At 49.0% G+C, this 14589-nt stretch overlaps 1 protein-coding gene across 5 annotated transcripts in view; it reads left to right on the top strand.

The window, feature by feature from the left end:
• The first annotated feature begins 4061 nt into the window (after nucleotides 1-4061).
• The window catches only part of GSE1 (Gse1 coiled-coil protein), an 869104-nt gene continuing 858576 nt past the window's right edge, over nucleotides 4062-14589 (top strand). For 2 of the 5 annotated variants that reach the window (XM_056823901.1, XM_007477252.3), the window contains exon 1: nucleotides 4066-7314. In XM_056823901.1, coding sequence (XP_056679879.1) covers nucleotides 4708-7314 — 2607 coding nt within the window. In that variant the 5' untranslated portion in view covers nucleotides 4066-4707. Of the gene's footprint in view, nucleotides 7315-14589 lie in introns of all 5 variants that reach the window. The other 3 variants (XM_056823919.1, XM_056823916.1, XM_056823904.1) reach the window with 3 other exon arrangements.

Genomic DNA, 14589 nt, shown 5'->3' on the forward strand with positions numbered 1-14589 from the left:
GAGGAGATAAAAGAAGGAAGGAAGGAAAGAAGAGAACAGAAGGAGAAAAGGAAGGGAAGAAGGAAAAGAAAGGTGAGAAGGAAGGAGGGAAAGGAGGAAGAAAAGATGGGAAGGAGGGAATCAAAGAAGAGAGAAAGGAAGGAAAGGGGAGAGAAAAGAAGGAAGGAAAGCAAGGAGGAAGAGAGCAAAAGGAGGAGGAAAGGAGAAAGAGAAAAAAGGGGAGGAAGAGGGAAAGAAGGAAAGAAGAGGAAGAAAGGGAGGAAGGAAGAAAAAGAAGGAAGAGAGAAAGGAGGGAAGGAAGGAAAGAAGGGAGGGAAAGGAAGAAGAAAGTAAGGAAGGGAAGATGTGAAAACATTTATTAATGTTATTTAGTCAACAAACATCTATTAATCACTTGCTACACACCAGGCACTGGGCCAAGCATTGGGGCTATCTTAAAAAGTTCAGGACATGATTGCTGGGTTCAAGGTGCTCACACATTAACGGGGGAGCCAACATGGCAATAACGATGTAAGGTCTATTCAATGGATAGAGTAACACAGAGAGGTATCCTCTGTGTTACTGTGTGCCTGGCTGTGAGAAGACTCTGACTGGGGGTCCCAGGGATGAATGACTTCAGGGGAGTTGTATTTCTTAATGGGAGTTGTGGCCCTTTCCTACCTCAATTTAAGACACAAAATAAGATAAATAATTCAATTCAGCAAACATTTATTAAGTGCTTGGGGGATTAAGGAGATATAAAGTTTAGATAAGCCTTGGACTCTGGCCTCAATATAAGAATAGCTGATAATACTTGAAGGTCTGAGAAGTGATTGAACATAGTAACAAGGAAGCTGACTTGAATTCAAATTCTACTTCAGACATTAATTAGTCCTTTGATCATAGGTGGTTCAGTTTTGAGCTGTAGTTGTCCTATCTGAAAAATGGGTAGAAGAATATTGCCTATGTACCAATATGATGTTGAGCAAGTACCTAGTAAACTTTAAGACTTAGAGTAATAAGTGAGCATTGGGGCAGCTGGATGGCTCAGTGGATAGAGAGCCAGAATTGGAGATGGGAGGTCCTAGGTTCACATCTGACCTCAGATACTTCCTAGCTGTGTGATCCTGGGCAAGTCATTTAACCCCCGTTGCCTAGCCCTTACTGTACTTCTTACAGAGTATTGATTCTAAGAAGGAAGTTAGGGTTTAAAAAAAAAAGAAAAAGAAATATGAAATCATTACCCATAATTCTGTGGGGTAGGCTATAACCTTACAGAGTTTGTAGTCCCAAAAGGCTATATTCTTCAATAAGTACAATACACAGTAACTGAATTAGTGGGGATAGAGAACAAAGTGCTTTGTGAGTGCAAAGGGAAGACAGCTTCCCCGCAAGAGGCAGCTTGCATGTGTCTTCCCATTTCCAGGCACTCAAAGAACCAAAGGGACCCCATCCCCCTCCTGCTGACATGGGAGAAAATGTTGCTGCTCTGCTGCATTTCTGCCTGTGCCTAGGGGCAGGAGTTCTTTTCTTTGATCCTGGGTCTTCATGCAGTGGGATAGAGGGTAAGGATTTAGAGTCCCCATAAGTGGGTTCGAATCCCATCTCTGACACTTACCTAGTAGTGTCTTATCCGCTCTGGACCTTGTTTTTCTCATCTTTATAAAAGAGAGAATATTATAGCACACACTTGACCTTCCTTGTGGAGTGGTTGGGAGGATTGGATGAAATCATTTAGGTAAAGTGTTTTTGTAAACCATAATGTGAAACAGAGAGAGCAGAGAATCCTGAAGAACTACAGGTGGGAAAGGACCCTAGTCCAACCTTCTCATTTTACAGGTGAGGAAACTGAGGCTATTATTGGATGGCTATTATTACTGTCATCTCTCCCCACTAAGGTCCTCTGTCTGCGTCTCAAGGCTTCAAGCTAGCTTTAGGGTCTTGAAAGTTATTCTACTGGCTACAGATACTTCCCAGCTGGGTGACCCTGGGCAAGTCACTTAATTCCCATTGGGTTACCTTCTGTCTTGGAATCAATACTGTGCCTATCCCTTACCACTCTTCTACCTTAGAACCAATACACAGTATTGATTCTGAGTCAGAAGGTAAGATTTTTTTTTAAAAAGCTAGGCTTATCTTTTGGGAGGAAGAACTATAATTTTCTATTGTGTTGTACTTTACATATTCTTTCTCTGCAGATGTTCCATTTTTAGTGGGCATATGCTAAGGAAAGAAGGGAAAGTCCTCCCTCCTCCCACCTATAGGGGACTCTCTTACAAGTGCTCAAGGGGGAATTTGCCTGTGATTGACCTTGTTTTTCTCATCTTTATAAGAGAGAGAAGATACAAAAACAAGGGACCTCATAGGTCACAGAGCCAAGACACAGAGTAAAACTGAGAAAAAGGCTCCGAAAGACCTGCTGGACAGAAGGGAATTACTGAACAATGTTATTAAAAGATGAATTAATAAGATACTGTTGGCCCTAGGGACTCCAAAATAGATGAAGTAATACTATAAATTGGGAGGAGCACTGAAAAGAAGGGGGAAGGCAGCTTGTCTATCAAAGGGCTCACATGCAAACCTTTCTGGTGTATTTGTTGTGTAAATAAAACCTATGGCATCCTTAAAAATTCTCTTTAGCCTGAATGCTTTTGGAGTGCTAAGATTCTTCTCTCCCCCCTCCCCCAAACCCTTAACTTCTTAGTAACAACTCTAAGACTAAAGAGAGGCAAGGGCTAGTCAGTTGGGGTTAAGTGACTTGCCCAGGGTCGAATTCTCAGATGGCTTTTTTAAAAAAAAAAAAACCCTTGCTTCCTGTCTTAGAATTATATTGAGTATTAGTTCCAAGGCAGAAGAATGTTATACTGGAAGATAAGTGCTATAATTATTCTCATTTTACAGATGCAGAAACTGAGACTAGCATAAGTTAAGTGACTTATCTAGGGTCACACAGCTCATCAGAATCTGAGGCTGTATTTGAACTTCAATCTTCCTGATGCCAAACCCAGCACTGTATCCACTGAGCCACCTCCTTATAGACTTAGTTTAATCATACTTTTAAAAAAATCACAGATTAAAATTTTTTGCCTATCAAGGTTTTTTGTTGTTTTTGCTATGGTTTGTCTGTATTCGGTATTCGTTTTGGTGACCCTGTGCAAGACTGCAGTATGGTAGGAAGAGTTCTTTGGGTCTAAATTGTGGTTGCAGCTTCCTAGCTGAATGACCTTGACCAAAGAAATCACTTCTCTTCCGACCTCAGTTTCCCCCTCTGTAGGATGAGTGGGTTGGCCTAGATGTCCTCCCACCCCCTCACCCCCAATATGAAGCAGTCTCTGCACTCCCACTAGGCACCCTTAGGGTCTGCCAGGGTTCTGGTACCCTCAGCATCCTTCAATGTTTAAACAGATGTACGTTTAAAAAAAAAACAACAACCTAAAACACAACCCACCAGAAAAGCTGCATTTAAACAGCATGCGGTAATTTCATCCTTAATCTTGGCCTTGGTTCCTTGGCAAAGGGACAGTATTGCAGGCCCCCTTGCAAAGCTGTCCGGTGGAAGTCTTCAGGGACATCTTTACCTGGTTGCTCGCTGTCCTCATTGACCTTTAGTTAAAGACTATCTCTGCCCAGCAATGGATTTTTGGCTGATCCCAGGGGAAGGCCCTTCAGACAGATTTCGCTGGGCTGGATGGAAGGAGCCCCTAATTGGGCCAATGAATCATTCTGGGAAGCTTTGGGGCTAGACATAAAATAGATAAAAAATAAAGGGGGGGGGGGCGATGAGAAGAGAGCCAGGCTCTTGTATTGTGGGTATGGCTCCCCTCGAGTTTCTGGCTGGAGGGATTCCACCCCTTCCCCCCTCCCCCTGCGCCTCCCCGCCCCAACCAACCAACCAACTGAAATGACCAAACGATTTGGCAGGCTCCGGGGCGAGCACATGCTGCCGCTGCGGCTGCGGCTTGGGCAGCTTCAGTGCGCGCCGCGCTTCCCGGGGGGCTGCCAGATCTCCGGAGCGCTCTCGCTGGCCCGGCCGCTGGGGGCCTCCCGCGCGGGGAGCAGGGCGGGCTAGCGCTGCCCGGCAGGGGCCCAGAGGGGAAGAGGGGGGCGGGCGCTGACCTCGTGGAGACGCCGCAGCCAGCCCCTGGAGGAAGCGGAGTGGTGACCCGGCGAGGATAGCCATGGCGCTGCCGCCCAGCCCGCAGCCAAACTTTGCGAGGGGCACACATGGACGAAGTTAGCCGCCGCGCCGGAATAAAAGAGCGGGCGGGCTCCGGGAAGGGGGGCGAGGCAGACTCTCCGGCGGCGGGGAGCGCTCGAGCCGGCGGATTAAAAGCCATTAAAGATATATTTATTGCCAAAGCGTCCCAGGATCTCCGGGGCCAGAGCAGGAGAGCAATCAGCTCCTTCCCCGCAGCGCCAATCACAGCCTAACGGAGAGGGAGGAGCGGGGGGAGGGGGGAGCCGGCCCCAGCGAAAACCCACTGCTCACACTCGCTCGCACACTCACATTCACTCACGAGCACGGAGACACAAACTTTTACAAGCGGATTGTCCCTGGCTCCGGGGCCCCCCCCGCGCGCCGGCCGGGAAAGACGCTGCGTCCCGGCCACTCGCCCGGTGCATGGAGGCGGCTCCACCGAGGACGGAGAGAGCCCCAAGCCCGGGAGCAGGCGCCTGCCTCGGCGCGGAGAGCCTGGACTGCTGCCCCGGCGGACGCCCGAGCGCCCCATGGACAAGAGGAACGAGCTGGAGAAGGAGCCCCCGATCTCCCGTAAGCAGCGGCTCATGGCAGCCATCGCGTCCAGCGGCGAGAGCCTGGGGTCGGCGGCCCCGGGGGGCGGCAGCAGCGGCGGCGCCGAGAAGCCCCCTAGCAGCGGCGGCGGCGGGGGCCCGGCGTCTGCCCCGCTCTCGTGTTTCATCTGTGGCGGGGGTATCGGCCGCGGCAAGGAGCTGAAGCTGCAGGTAAAACAGCCCGCGCAGGGGCGAGGAGGAGAGGCGGCCGGAGCCGGGGCCGGGGCCGGAGCGGCCGGGCCCGGGGGCAGCCTGCAAGCCCAGCCCTTTTTCCCCTTCCTGCAGCAGCAGGAGCCAGCGCCCGGAGCCCGGGAGGTGTCCCCCGCGGACGGCTGCGTGCTGGTGTGCGCCGTGTGCCGCTGCTTCCTGGGCGAGCAGTGGGCAGCGTTCGAGCGCTCGCGGACCCCCGTGGAGAAGCGCATGTACTGGCTCAAGCGGCCCTACCAGTGCGAGGCGGGCGGGGGCGCTCCGGGACGCCGCGCTGCCGCCCCCCAGGAGTGGAACCTCTCCTACGCCCTGGAGCAGGGCGAAGAGGACGACGACGAGGACGACGACGAAGGGGAGGGGGCCGGTGGCGGCAGCGGTGCGAGGAGGGGTGGCCGTCCCCCCCAGGAGGAGGCGCACGACTCGGACCTCTCTTCCCTCTCTGACACAGACCACCTCTCCGAGCCTGAGCCCGCCCCAGGCCCGGCCCCTAGGGACCAGGGCAGCCCAGACTACGGCCCGCCTCCGCCTAAGGAAGCAGGCGGGTGTCCCCAGCTGCCCAAGCCTCCCTCAGCCCCTCCCCAGAGCGTCCTCCGGGGCCCCGGGACAGGCGCGCTCATGGGGCGCTTCCGAGAGTGGCCTCCTCCCTCCGCAGTTCCCCCACCCCAGCCAGGCCCAGAGACCGCTGGCCCTGGAGAAGGGAGTGTGGAGGGGCCAACGGTGCAACCTGACCCTGGACGCAAAGCGGGCACCAGGAGGAAGAAAAAAGGGGCAGCGAGGCATTGGATCCCGGAAGGCAGCCCCAGTGTCCTTCGGGGTGTTCAGGGCACCTGGCGGGGGCCACCTATCCAGGGCCCTCCAGGAGACGGAATGAAAAGTAACCTGGGCTTCTTGGCTGCCAGCCAGGGGAGGGCATCCAGAACAGCCGGACCCAAGCAGCTTCCCGAGAGTCATGGGGGGTACTGCACCTCTGAGGAGGGGGAGATCAGTATCACCAGCGACGAGGAAGAGCAGAAAAAGCAGCCCTTCCCCAACCCCTGTGGTCGCTGGGAGGCCGCCCCCAAGGGGGGTGGCCTGGCAGAAAAGGAGAATGGGCGCAGCAGCAGCAGTAGCAGCAATAATACGGTGTCCCGAGATCCCTGGGCCGTGGCCCCCGACAACACCTGCTGCTACATTTGCGGCAACCTTCTGTCCCCGGCCTCCCAGCACCAGATTCATGTTCAGAAGCAGGAGAAGACTTCCCAGGCCCCCTTCTTTCCTTTCCTGTGGCTGCACACCCCACCCCCGGGGGCCCTGCCCATCAGCCCCGGGGGCAGCACCCTGGTGTGCTCCTGCTGTTTCTCCTCTCTCATGCAACAGTGGCAAAGCTTTGAGCTGGCCAACGTGCCCGTCCTGCAGAGGCTCTATGTGGTGCCTCTGAATCCAGGGGTGCCTCCCAAAGGAAGGAGACCCCTGAAAGAAGAGGGAGCCTCTGCGGGGCCTCAGCCTCAGCAGGAGGCCTGCTACCTCTGTGGGGAGGACTGTTCCCGGGATTCCCGGACAGTGCCCACCAGGATCATCAACGGTAGTGCCAAGAACACCATGCACTTCCCTTTTGTGAACCTCCTGCCCTGTCCGCCCAATGCCAAAGGACTGAACAGACACTGGGAAGTCCGCAGCTGCCCCAAGTGCTACGGGGTGCTGGAGGACATTTGGTCCATGTACAGGGCCTGCCAGAATGAGGAGCTCATAAATTCAGTGCAGAGTTTCCTGGGGAGATACCACCAGGTGTTTTCAGCCACAGATCCGGGGGGGCTGGCAGTGCATGCCTCCGTCAAGGGGGGGCTGTCCTCCGTGTGCTACATCTGTGGGGCCGAGCTGGGCCCCGGAAAGGAGTTTCAGCTCAACGTCAACCCTCCCAGTCGTTTCGGGGAAAAGGAACCTTTCTTCCCCTTCCTTACGGTTTATCCTCCGGCCCCCCGGGCCAGGCCCGCCGACTCCACGGGGCTGGTGGCCACTTGTGTGCTCTGCTACCATGACCTGCTGGGCCAGTGGCTGCAGCATGAAGGCAGAAGCGCCCACCACCCCATCAGCGCCTGGTCCCGGCAGTACAAAGTGGAGACCTTCGTGTGCTTCTTCTGCCAGCAGGAGAAGAAGCGATGCCTTGGATTAAAAGCCGTGCGGGTGGCCCGGCTGCCCATGTTCCTGTACACCCTGAGAACCGGGCACAGTTTGCTGGTGGATGATGGCAAGCAGCTGATCATCGGGGCCTGTGTGGAGTGCGGCACCGTGGTGTTTGCTGGCAAAGCTCTGAGCCACCCGGGAGTGCTGGTCAGGGCCTCCCCTGCTGCTTCCCATAAGGTAGGCCTGTCCTCTCACCTGCGCTCGCTTCCTATTCCTGACCCAGGGAAAAACAGGGAGGGAAGAGGAGGGAAAGGTTGTCTGCTCTGCCTCTCAGGAGGGCAGGTAAGGTGGGCTTCGGGCTGTTGGAACAATGCGCTGGTCGTCCCTTGTCGGGGAGACACGGGCCGCCAAGATGTCAAAACAATCGCCTTGTGTGGCTGGTCAGAAGGTGTTTAGAGCGTTGATTGACATGCCTAAACCAGGGACTACTTTACATCAATTCCAAGGGCTCTGGGGCAAAGAGTGGTCCTGGCTAGGTCTAATCCCAGAACAGCTGGATGGGAAATCAGGTGTCCGTCCAAAGGAGAGCATCTCTCTTGTCCTGCAGTCTAGTGGCATCAGGGATAGTGGTGCAGGGGACCAGGAGGAGGTCTCTGCATTTGGTGTATCTGAAACACAGCCATCAGACCGAACTTGGGGGGCTGAAACGTGGTCTCCTCTCCAAAGATAGGCATTTGGAAGAGCAGCCTCGGGATAAAGGGACCCAGGAGGGCTGGCCACATTGCTCTGTTGGGTAGACGGTGCCTGCTGTCGCAGAAATGAAATGATGAGAGTGCCTAGTTTTAAGCAAATGCTGTTAAGTCTCCAAAGCTCATCGTAATTCCCTTTGGCCTTGCCGACATCCATGTCTAAGGGAAAGGGCTCATCTGGACTTGGAGCTTAGAGCTGTGGAGTTGGTTAGGTGGAACTCTTTTTTAGTTTTGCTCCAGGAAATCAGTTCCTCATTCGGGGAAGGGTTCGATGCCAATAATAATTCTGTTTCCAGAGGTCTTTGGTGCGTGTGCCTATCTAGGCGGGGATCCTTCCTTGGCTGTTGCATGTTTCTGAATGGGCGTCCCATCATCCATTATCTTTTTTTTTTTTGTATCATCCTCTCAATTTTGATGTTTAGCCCCTTCATTTTTTCTTTGAGTCTGATTTCTAGTTGTCTTTTGAAGGTTTGTGTTCCTTCCAGCCAGGGTCTCTGGACATGGCGTTTTTGATGAGGTAGAAACTGAATTTTCCCATTGGCTACTGTGAATCACACAGTTTGTAAGTTCCTGGAAGCTTTGGAACTACCAATGTGAACTCTTGCCCCAGGCTTGTTAGGAACTGGGGCCAGCAGCCAGAGGACCATGACTGACCCCACAGGCAGGACTCGGAGGAAGCTGGGTTTGTAGTGGATTCCTGGCTCCACTCACCTCCGGCTCTCCTCTGGATCCTAGACTGACCCAACAGCTGGTTGGTCATGCAGGCATGTTTAGGACCTGACTGCAGCTCTTCCCGCCTTCATCATTATGTTCTTTTGTGATTCACACACTAGAGAGATACCTTTACAAACATGAATTCCCTCAAACTGAATCAAGACGTTAATCAAGAAATATGGAGCACTCGTGTGGACCTAGCACAATTCTAGGTACTTTAGAGGGGGGTTTGGGACCTGAAGCAGGATGCTCAAGTCAGGTATCGGGATGCAGAGAAGGGAAGGGAGCATCGAACCAGAGGATCTAGATCAGATCCTCAGTCCAGCTGTGGGTAGCTTTAGGCAAGTCGATGACCTTTTTTTTTAACATTTTAAAAAAATTTATTTAATTAGATGATTTAGAATATTTTCCATGGTTACAAGACTCTTGTTCTTTCCCTTCCCTCCTCCCACCCCCTTCCCGTATCTGACACGCAGTTCCACTGGGTTTGACATGTGTCATTGATCAAGACCCATTTCCATATCGATTAACTTTTTGGGACCTCAGTTTCCCCATCTGTCCACGAGGGAGTTGAATGAGATAATGTCAGAGAGCCCTTTCAGCTCTAGGCTTAGGATCCCAGAAGTCACTTCACTTTTCTGGGAATTTAGTTTCCTCTTCTATAAAATGGGAAGGATGATGCTTACACTCTACAGAAGAGTGAGGCTGACTACCTTGTGCCGCTCTGCCTCACTAAAATCCAATTCCTCCCCAAGGCCAAGTCACCCAGTGATGTCACTGGCCCTCTTTGAAAACAAGAAGTATGATCAACCATGACAAGGGTTTCCTCTGGCTGCATTATAAGCCCTGGTCCCTGCCCTCAAGGGGCTTGTAGTCTTGGTAGGAGATGATTGAAATAAGTGGAGAGCAATTAAACTGTAAGAGGAGTTTAAAGGAGATGATGATTGGTGCAGTCTGGGCTTATCATGAAGCTTTAGGGAAGGCTTCCTAGAGGAGGTAGAACCTCAATTAGACCTTAAGGAATGTGCAGGCTTTGGACAAGAAAAGCTAGCATTTCTATAGCATTTTGAGGTTTGCAAAGAACTTTACAGATGCTCCCTCATCTTATTCAAGTCAGTAAAGATTTTTTAGGTGCCTGCTCTGTGGCAGGCTTCATGCTAAGTGCTGGGGATACAAAAAGAAACAAAAGACAGTCCCTGACCTCAGGGAGCTTATAAACAAATGGAAATAATACGTCTTAACATTTATATAGTGTTTACTATGTGTCAGGCACTGTATGCTAAGCCTTTTTACAGTTATGATCTCATTTGAACCTTACCACAACTCTGGGAGGCAAAGGAGTATTATCCTGGTTGTACGAATGAAAAATCTGAACCAGAGGTAGGGTAAGGTACACAGCCAGTAAGATTTGGATTTGAACTCAGGTCTTCCTGAAGCTAGGCTCAGCAGCCTATCTACTGTACCACCTAAATGCTTGTGAGAAGAGAGGAAGGATGTTCAAGGATGTGGGGGGGGAGAAAGAATGGAGGAAGGAATGAGCTGGTCATGTTTTGGAGATAACAATAACAGCTGTGTAAAATAAATACAAATATATCATATTTTATATTTATGTGAGTATAAATATTTCCTTATAGACATGTCTAGAAATCGATACATATGAAATAAATATATAAATATGATAATATCTGTGTATTAACTTAGATTGGCAAAATCTTTCTGTCCATTGGTAACATCAAACCCAAATAGAAGCATTTTTCCTGTAGACTGCATATATAATAACTGAGAAAACCACAAATTAGCATTATTTATGTTTTATCATATTTTTATTTTGTTAAACATTTCCTAATTTCATTTTAATCTGGTTCTGGCCGCACTGTGGAGGAGGCCATCTCTGATGTACATTTTCTTTTTGTTTGGAAACTGACTCGGCCAGAGCAGAAGCAATATTGGAGGCGTACTTGGAAAGAAGGTTGTAATAATTGGACAGGACTTTGAATATTGTCAGGTAGAGCAGTTTGTATTTTATGCAGTAGGTAATAAGGAGCCAGAGCCAATACTTGAGCAGGAGAATCAGAGTAAAAGTGGTATTTTCTGAAGATTAATCAGGTGGGGGCCACTGATCCATCCCTCTTGTTTTCTACATGACTGAACAGAGTGAGCAGCTAGGTGGTTCAGTAGCTAGAAAGCGCCAGACTTGGAGTCAGGGATAATTATTCTTCTGAGTTCAGATCTGGCCTCAATTGTTTACTAGCTGTGTGACCCTAGATGAGTCACTTAACCCTGTTTGTTTCAGTTTCCTTATCTGTAAAATGAGGTGGAGAAGGAAATCGTATAGTAATGAATGAATTGAAAGGGGAAGAAACAATCAGCGGAGATCATTGTCATAGTAATCTACGTGTGAAATATCAAGGGCTTGTGGAGAGGAAGCATTGAATTTACAGGATTTTTGAAGCCAAAATGAATAAATAAATAAATAAAGGTAGATTAATAGAGGCGACAAAAGAAAGGAAAGAAGCAAGCATAACTCTGAGAATTTTAGCTTCAGGATTATTGAGGATCCAGGATTTCATGGGCATGTGGACTCTCTCACCCAAATGAGAGAGTGGCCTTTTCATGCTCTAGTTGTTGGTCATTATGAGTTATTGAAGCTAAAAAACTTTACCTGGCAAAGTGTTGCCCTGAATTTAGTGAAGCTGGTTTGTGATGATGACAATGATGATGCTGAAGGTGGAAATTCCATTGCCAGTGTTCACAAGTTGTAATAAAACTATTCTGTTATTCGTCCTCTCTGCAATGAATTTTCAGGTGTTAAAAAATCCTTGTGGAGAAATTTAAATAGTGTTCTCAATAATAGTTAGTAGCACTTCTAAAGTGCTTAAAGGTTTGCAAAGTTCTTAACAGTATCTCATCTTATCCTCAGATCAGCCCTGTAAAGGATGTGCTATTATTATCCCCATTTTCTGGTGGTTGTTCAGTTGGCTGTGCATGACCCAATTTGGAGTGTTCATGGCAGAGAAACTGAAGTGGTTTGCCATTTCCCTTCTCCAGCTCATTTTACAGATGAAGAAACTGAGGCCAACAGGGTGAAATGACTGGCTCAGGATCACATGGCTAGTAAGTGTCTGAGACTAGATTTGAACTCAGGAAGATGAGTTTAGACCTGGAACTCTTTCCACTGCACTCCCCCTAGCTGCCCTGTTTTATAGTCAAGGAATCTGAGAGAAGTTAAGTGAATTGTCCAGGATCACCTTGGAAACAAGATTTGAACCTTGATCCAGACCTGATTCTGCATCTAGAGTTCTACCCCCTATACCACAATGACTCTTCTTTGAGGCTTATCCCAACCCTCTGGCAGATAGCTACTATAGTATATTTTATTCCCATTTTACAGATGAGAAAACAGCCTAAGAGACAGGAGGTCCAGGTAGTATTTTGCAAGGCCCATGTCTTCTGACATCAAAATAGAGTGTTTCCTCCTACTATGTCTGTGTCATGAGTGGATTATGCCAGCCTGAATCCTTTCCCAAGTCAAGTTCCTTTTTCTAGTCTCTTTTGTTCAAATGGTTGCATTCAGAGCTGGGATGGAAGCAGGAGACACTCAGGGATAGTTGAAAGGAAGCAAGGAGTTCAGACCTAAGAATCCACTCCTTCTAGACTGGTTTTTAAATCTCATTTGCAAACATATTTTAATTGAGATCTTTTGTTTGCTGCTGTGAAATCCAAAGACTGCAATTGCAGCTCAGTGCCTGGAAGGTTCCAGGCTGCCAAAGTAGAGTTTGGTCCCTTCTGACTTTTGGGGGGCAGAAGGGGGGCAGGGAAGGCTAGAGATAAGGCCTGATGGATACCAAAGAGTATGTCCAATACCTGATGGGCTTGTATACTTTCTTGAATTGTTTGTGCCTTTTCATACCAACTTGGTGCTAAGTGACTCCCCTTTAATCAAGACAAAGATTATTCCTATTTCTTTTAGCCTGGCGCTGGCTGTTCAGGTTTTAAGTTACTCATTGGGGGCAGCTAGGTGATATTCCTGAGTTGTGTGATCCTAGGCAGGTGACTTAGCTTCAATGACTTAAGTCTTCTGCCTTGGAACTGATACTTAGTACTGATGCTCAGACAAAGGGCAAGGGTATAAAAAAATAAAAATAATAAATAAAAGATCATTGTCTTCCCTTGACTTTTCTGATGGATGAGTTTGAGAGAGAGGGAGGATGACTATTCTTGGACCACTGTTCATTCTCTTCTACCTGGTTTCTTGGAGTCAACATCTGTGCCATGGAAGAGGACCCAAACGGTCCTTCCCTGAGGTCATCAGCTAGCCTGGGGACAGGGTCTTTCTTGGGGTGTCACCTAAAGAAGCTCCAGAATCAAGGAAGAGGCAGCGCATCTTTGTGGTCATTTTCCCTGGCCCCACTTATTGGTGGCACGGAGTGGGGTATTTGGGTATGTGATCTCTGCTTCCTTGTGAAAGGATGTTTCTGTGAAGAAGAGGGTCCAGGTATCCTGGACTACCATGTAGAGATCACTTCTAGAGACACCTGTGAAGGAAACCAGGGTCTTTTTCTCCCCTGTATCTTCCTTGCTGAAGGTGGGGGATACACCCCTCACAGCATCTCAGCATCAGAGGGAACCTCAATGTCCATTGAGTTCAACCTGTTCTTAATGGAGAAGCCCTTCTCCATCATCCTGACCAGTGGTCAACCAGTCTTTGCTCAAAGGTGTCTCATCATGGAGAACGTATTGCCCTTTGAGTCTTTAGTTCCATTTTTGACTGAAACTAACTATTCCTTTTGCTCTTCCCCCAATGGCATCACCTGCATCCAAACCAAAAATGGTATGGCTCCTGCCCCTGACGCTATCACAGTAGTCTATATTTAGGGCTGAAATAATAATAATACGTCAATAATAATAAAAATACCAGTAGTAACACACATAGCATTTGAGGTTTGGAAATATTTATATATATAATGCATATAACACATTTGACTTTCATAATACCCTTGTGATATATAAATGCTGTTATTATCCCCTTTTTATAGATGAGGAAACTGAGAGATATAAAGTGACTTGCCCAGGGTGGCCCAGATATTAAGAATCGGAGGCAAAATTTAAATTCAGATCTTCCTCACTCCAAGTACAGGGTTCCAGTTACTAGCTATGTAAGGACCTTAGAAGCATTGAGTTCATTCTTCTTGTCTTCCAGTTGAGTAAGCACAGAGGGCAGCCAGGTGGTGCAATAGGTAGAGTACCAGGCTTGGAGTCAGGAAGACTCATCTTTCTGAGTTCAAATCTAACCTCAGACACTTATTAGTCATGACTCTGGGTAAGTCATTTTTTAAAACTGAACTTTTACCTTAGAATCAATACCATGTATTGGTTCCCAGGCAGAGGAGCAGTAAGGGCTAGGCAATGGGGGTTCAGTGACTTGTCCAGGGTCACACAGCTAGGAAGGGTCTGAGTCCAGATTTGAACCTACAACCTCCTATCTCTCAATCCTCTGAGCCACCCAGCTGCCCCCTCTGGGTAAGTCACTTCACCCTGTTTGCCCTAAGTTTCCTCATCTCTCAAATGAGCTAGAGAAGGAAATGACAGTATCTGTGCACCCCGAAACCCTAAATGGGATCACAAAGAGTAGGACACTACTGAACAACAGTCACAGAGAAGTTCAATAACTTGCTTAGAGTCAAACAGCTCATAGCTAATAAGTCTCTGAAGCAGGATTCAAATATAGCCCTTCTTCTCTCCAAGTCCAGCATTTGTCCACTCTGCTCCCATTGCTTCCCTCTTCCCTCCTCCTTCCCAGTTTAAAAAATCATTTTCCTCCCAACAGCCCTCTGAGATAAATGAGCACAAGTGTCACGAGCCCCATTTTACAGATGAAGAAACTGAGGCTGAAGTCATTCCCCCAGCCACCCAAGATACCATGATGGGTAAGGGGCAGAGCTAGGACTCCCATGTCCGGGTCCAGAGGTGTGCCCACTACACCACGCTGCCTCCTATGAATGGTCACTGCCTCTCTGAAACGGTTCACCCAGCTGGCACTTCATTCATT

The sequence above is a fragment of the Monodelphis domestica genome, chromosome 1, assembly GCF_027887165.1.
Source record: "Monodelphis domestica isolate mMonDom1 chromosome 1, mMonDom1.pri, whole genome shotgun sequence".
Taxonomy (NCBI): domain Eukaryota; kingdom Metazoa; phylum Chordata; class Mammalia; order Didelphimorphia; family Didelphidae; genus Monodelphis; species Monodelphis domestica.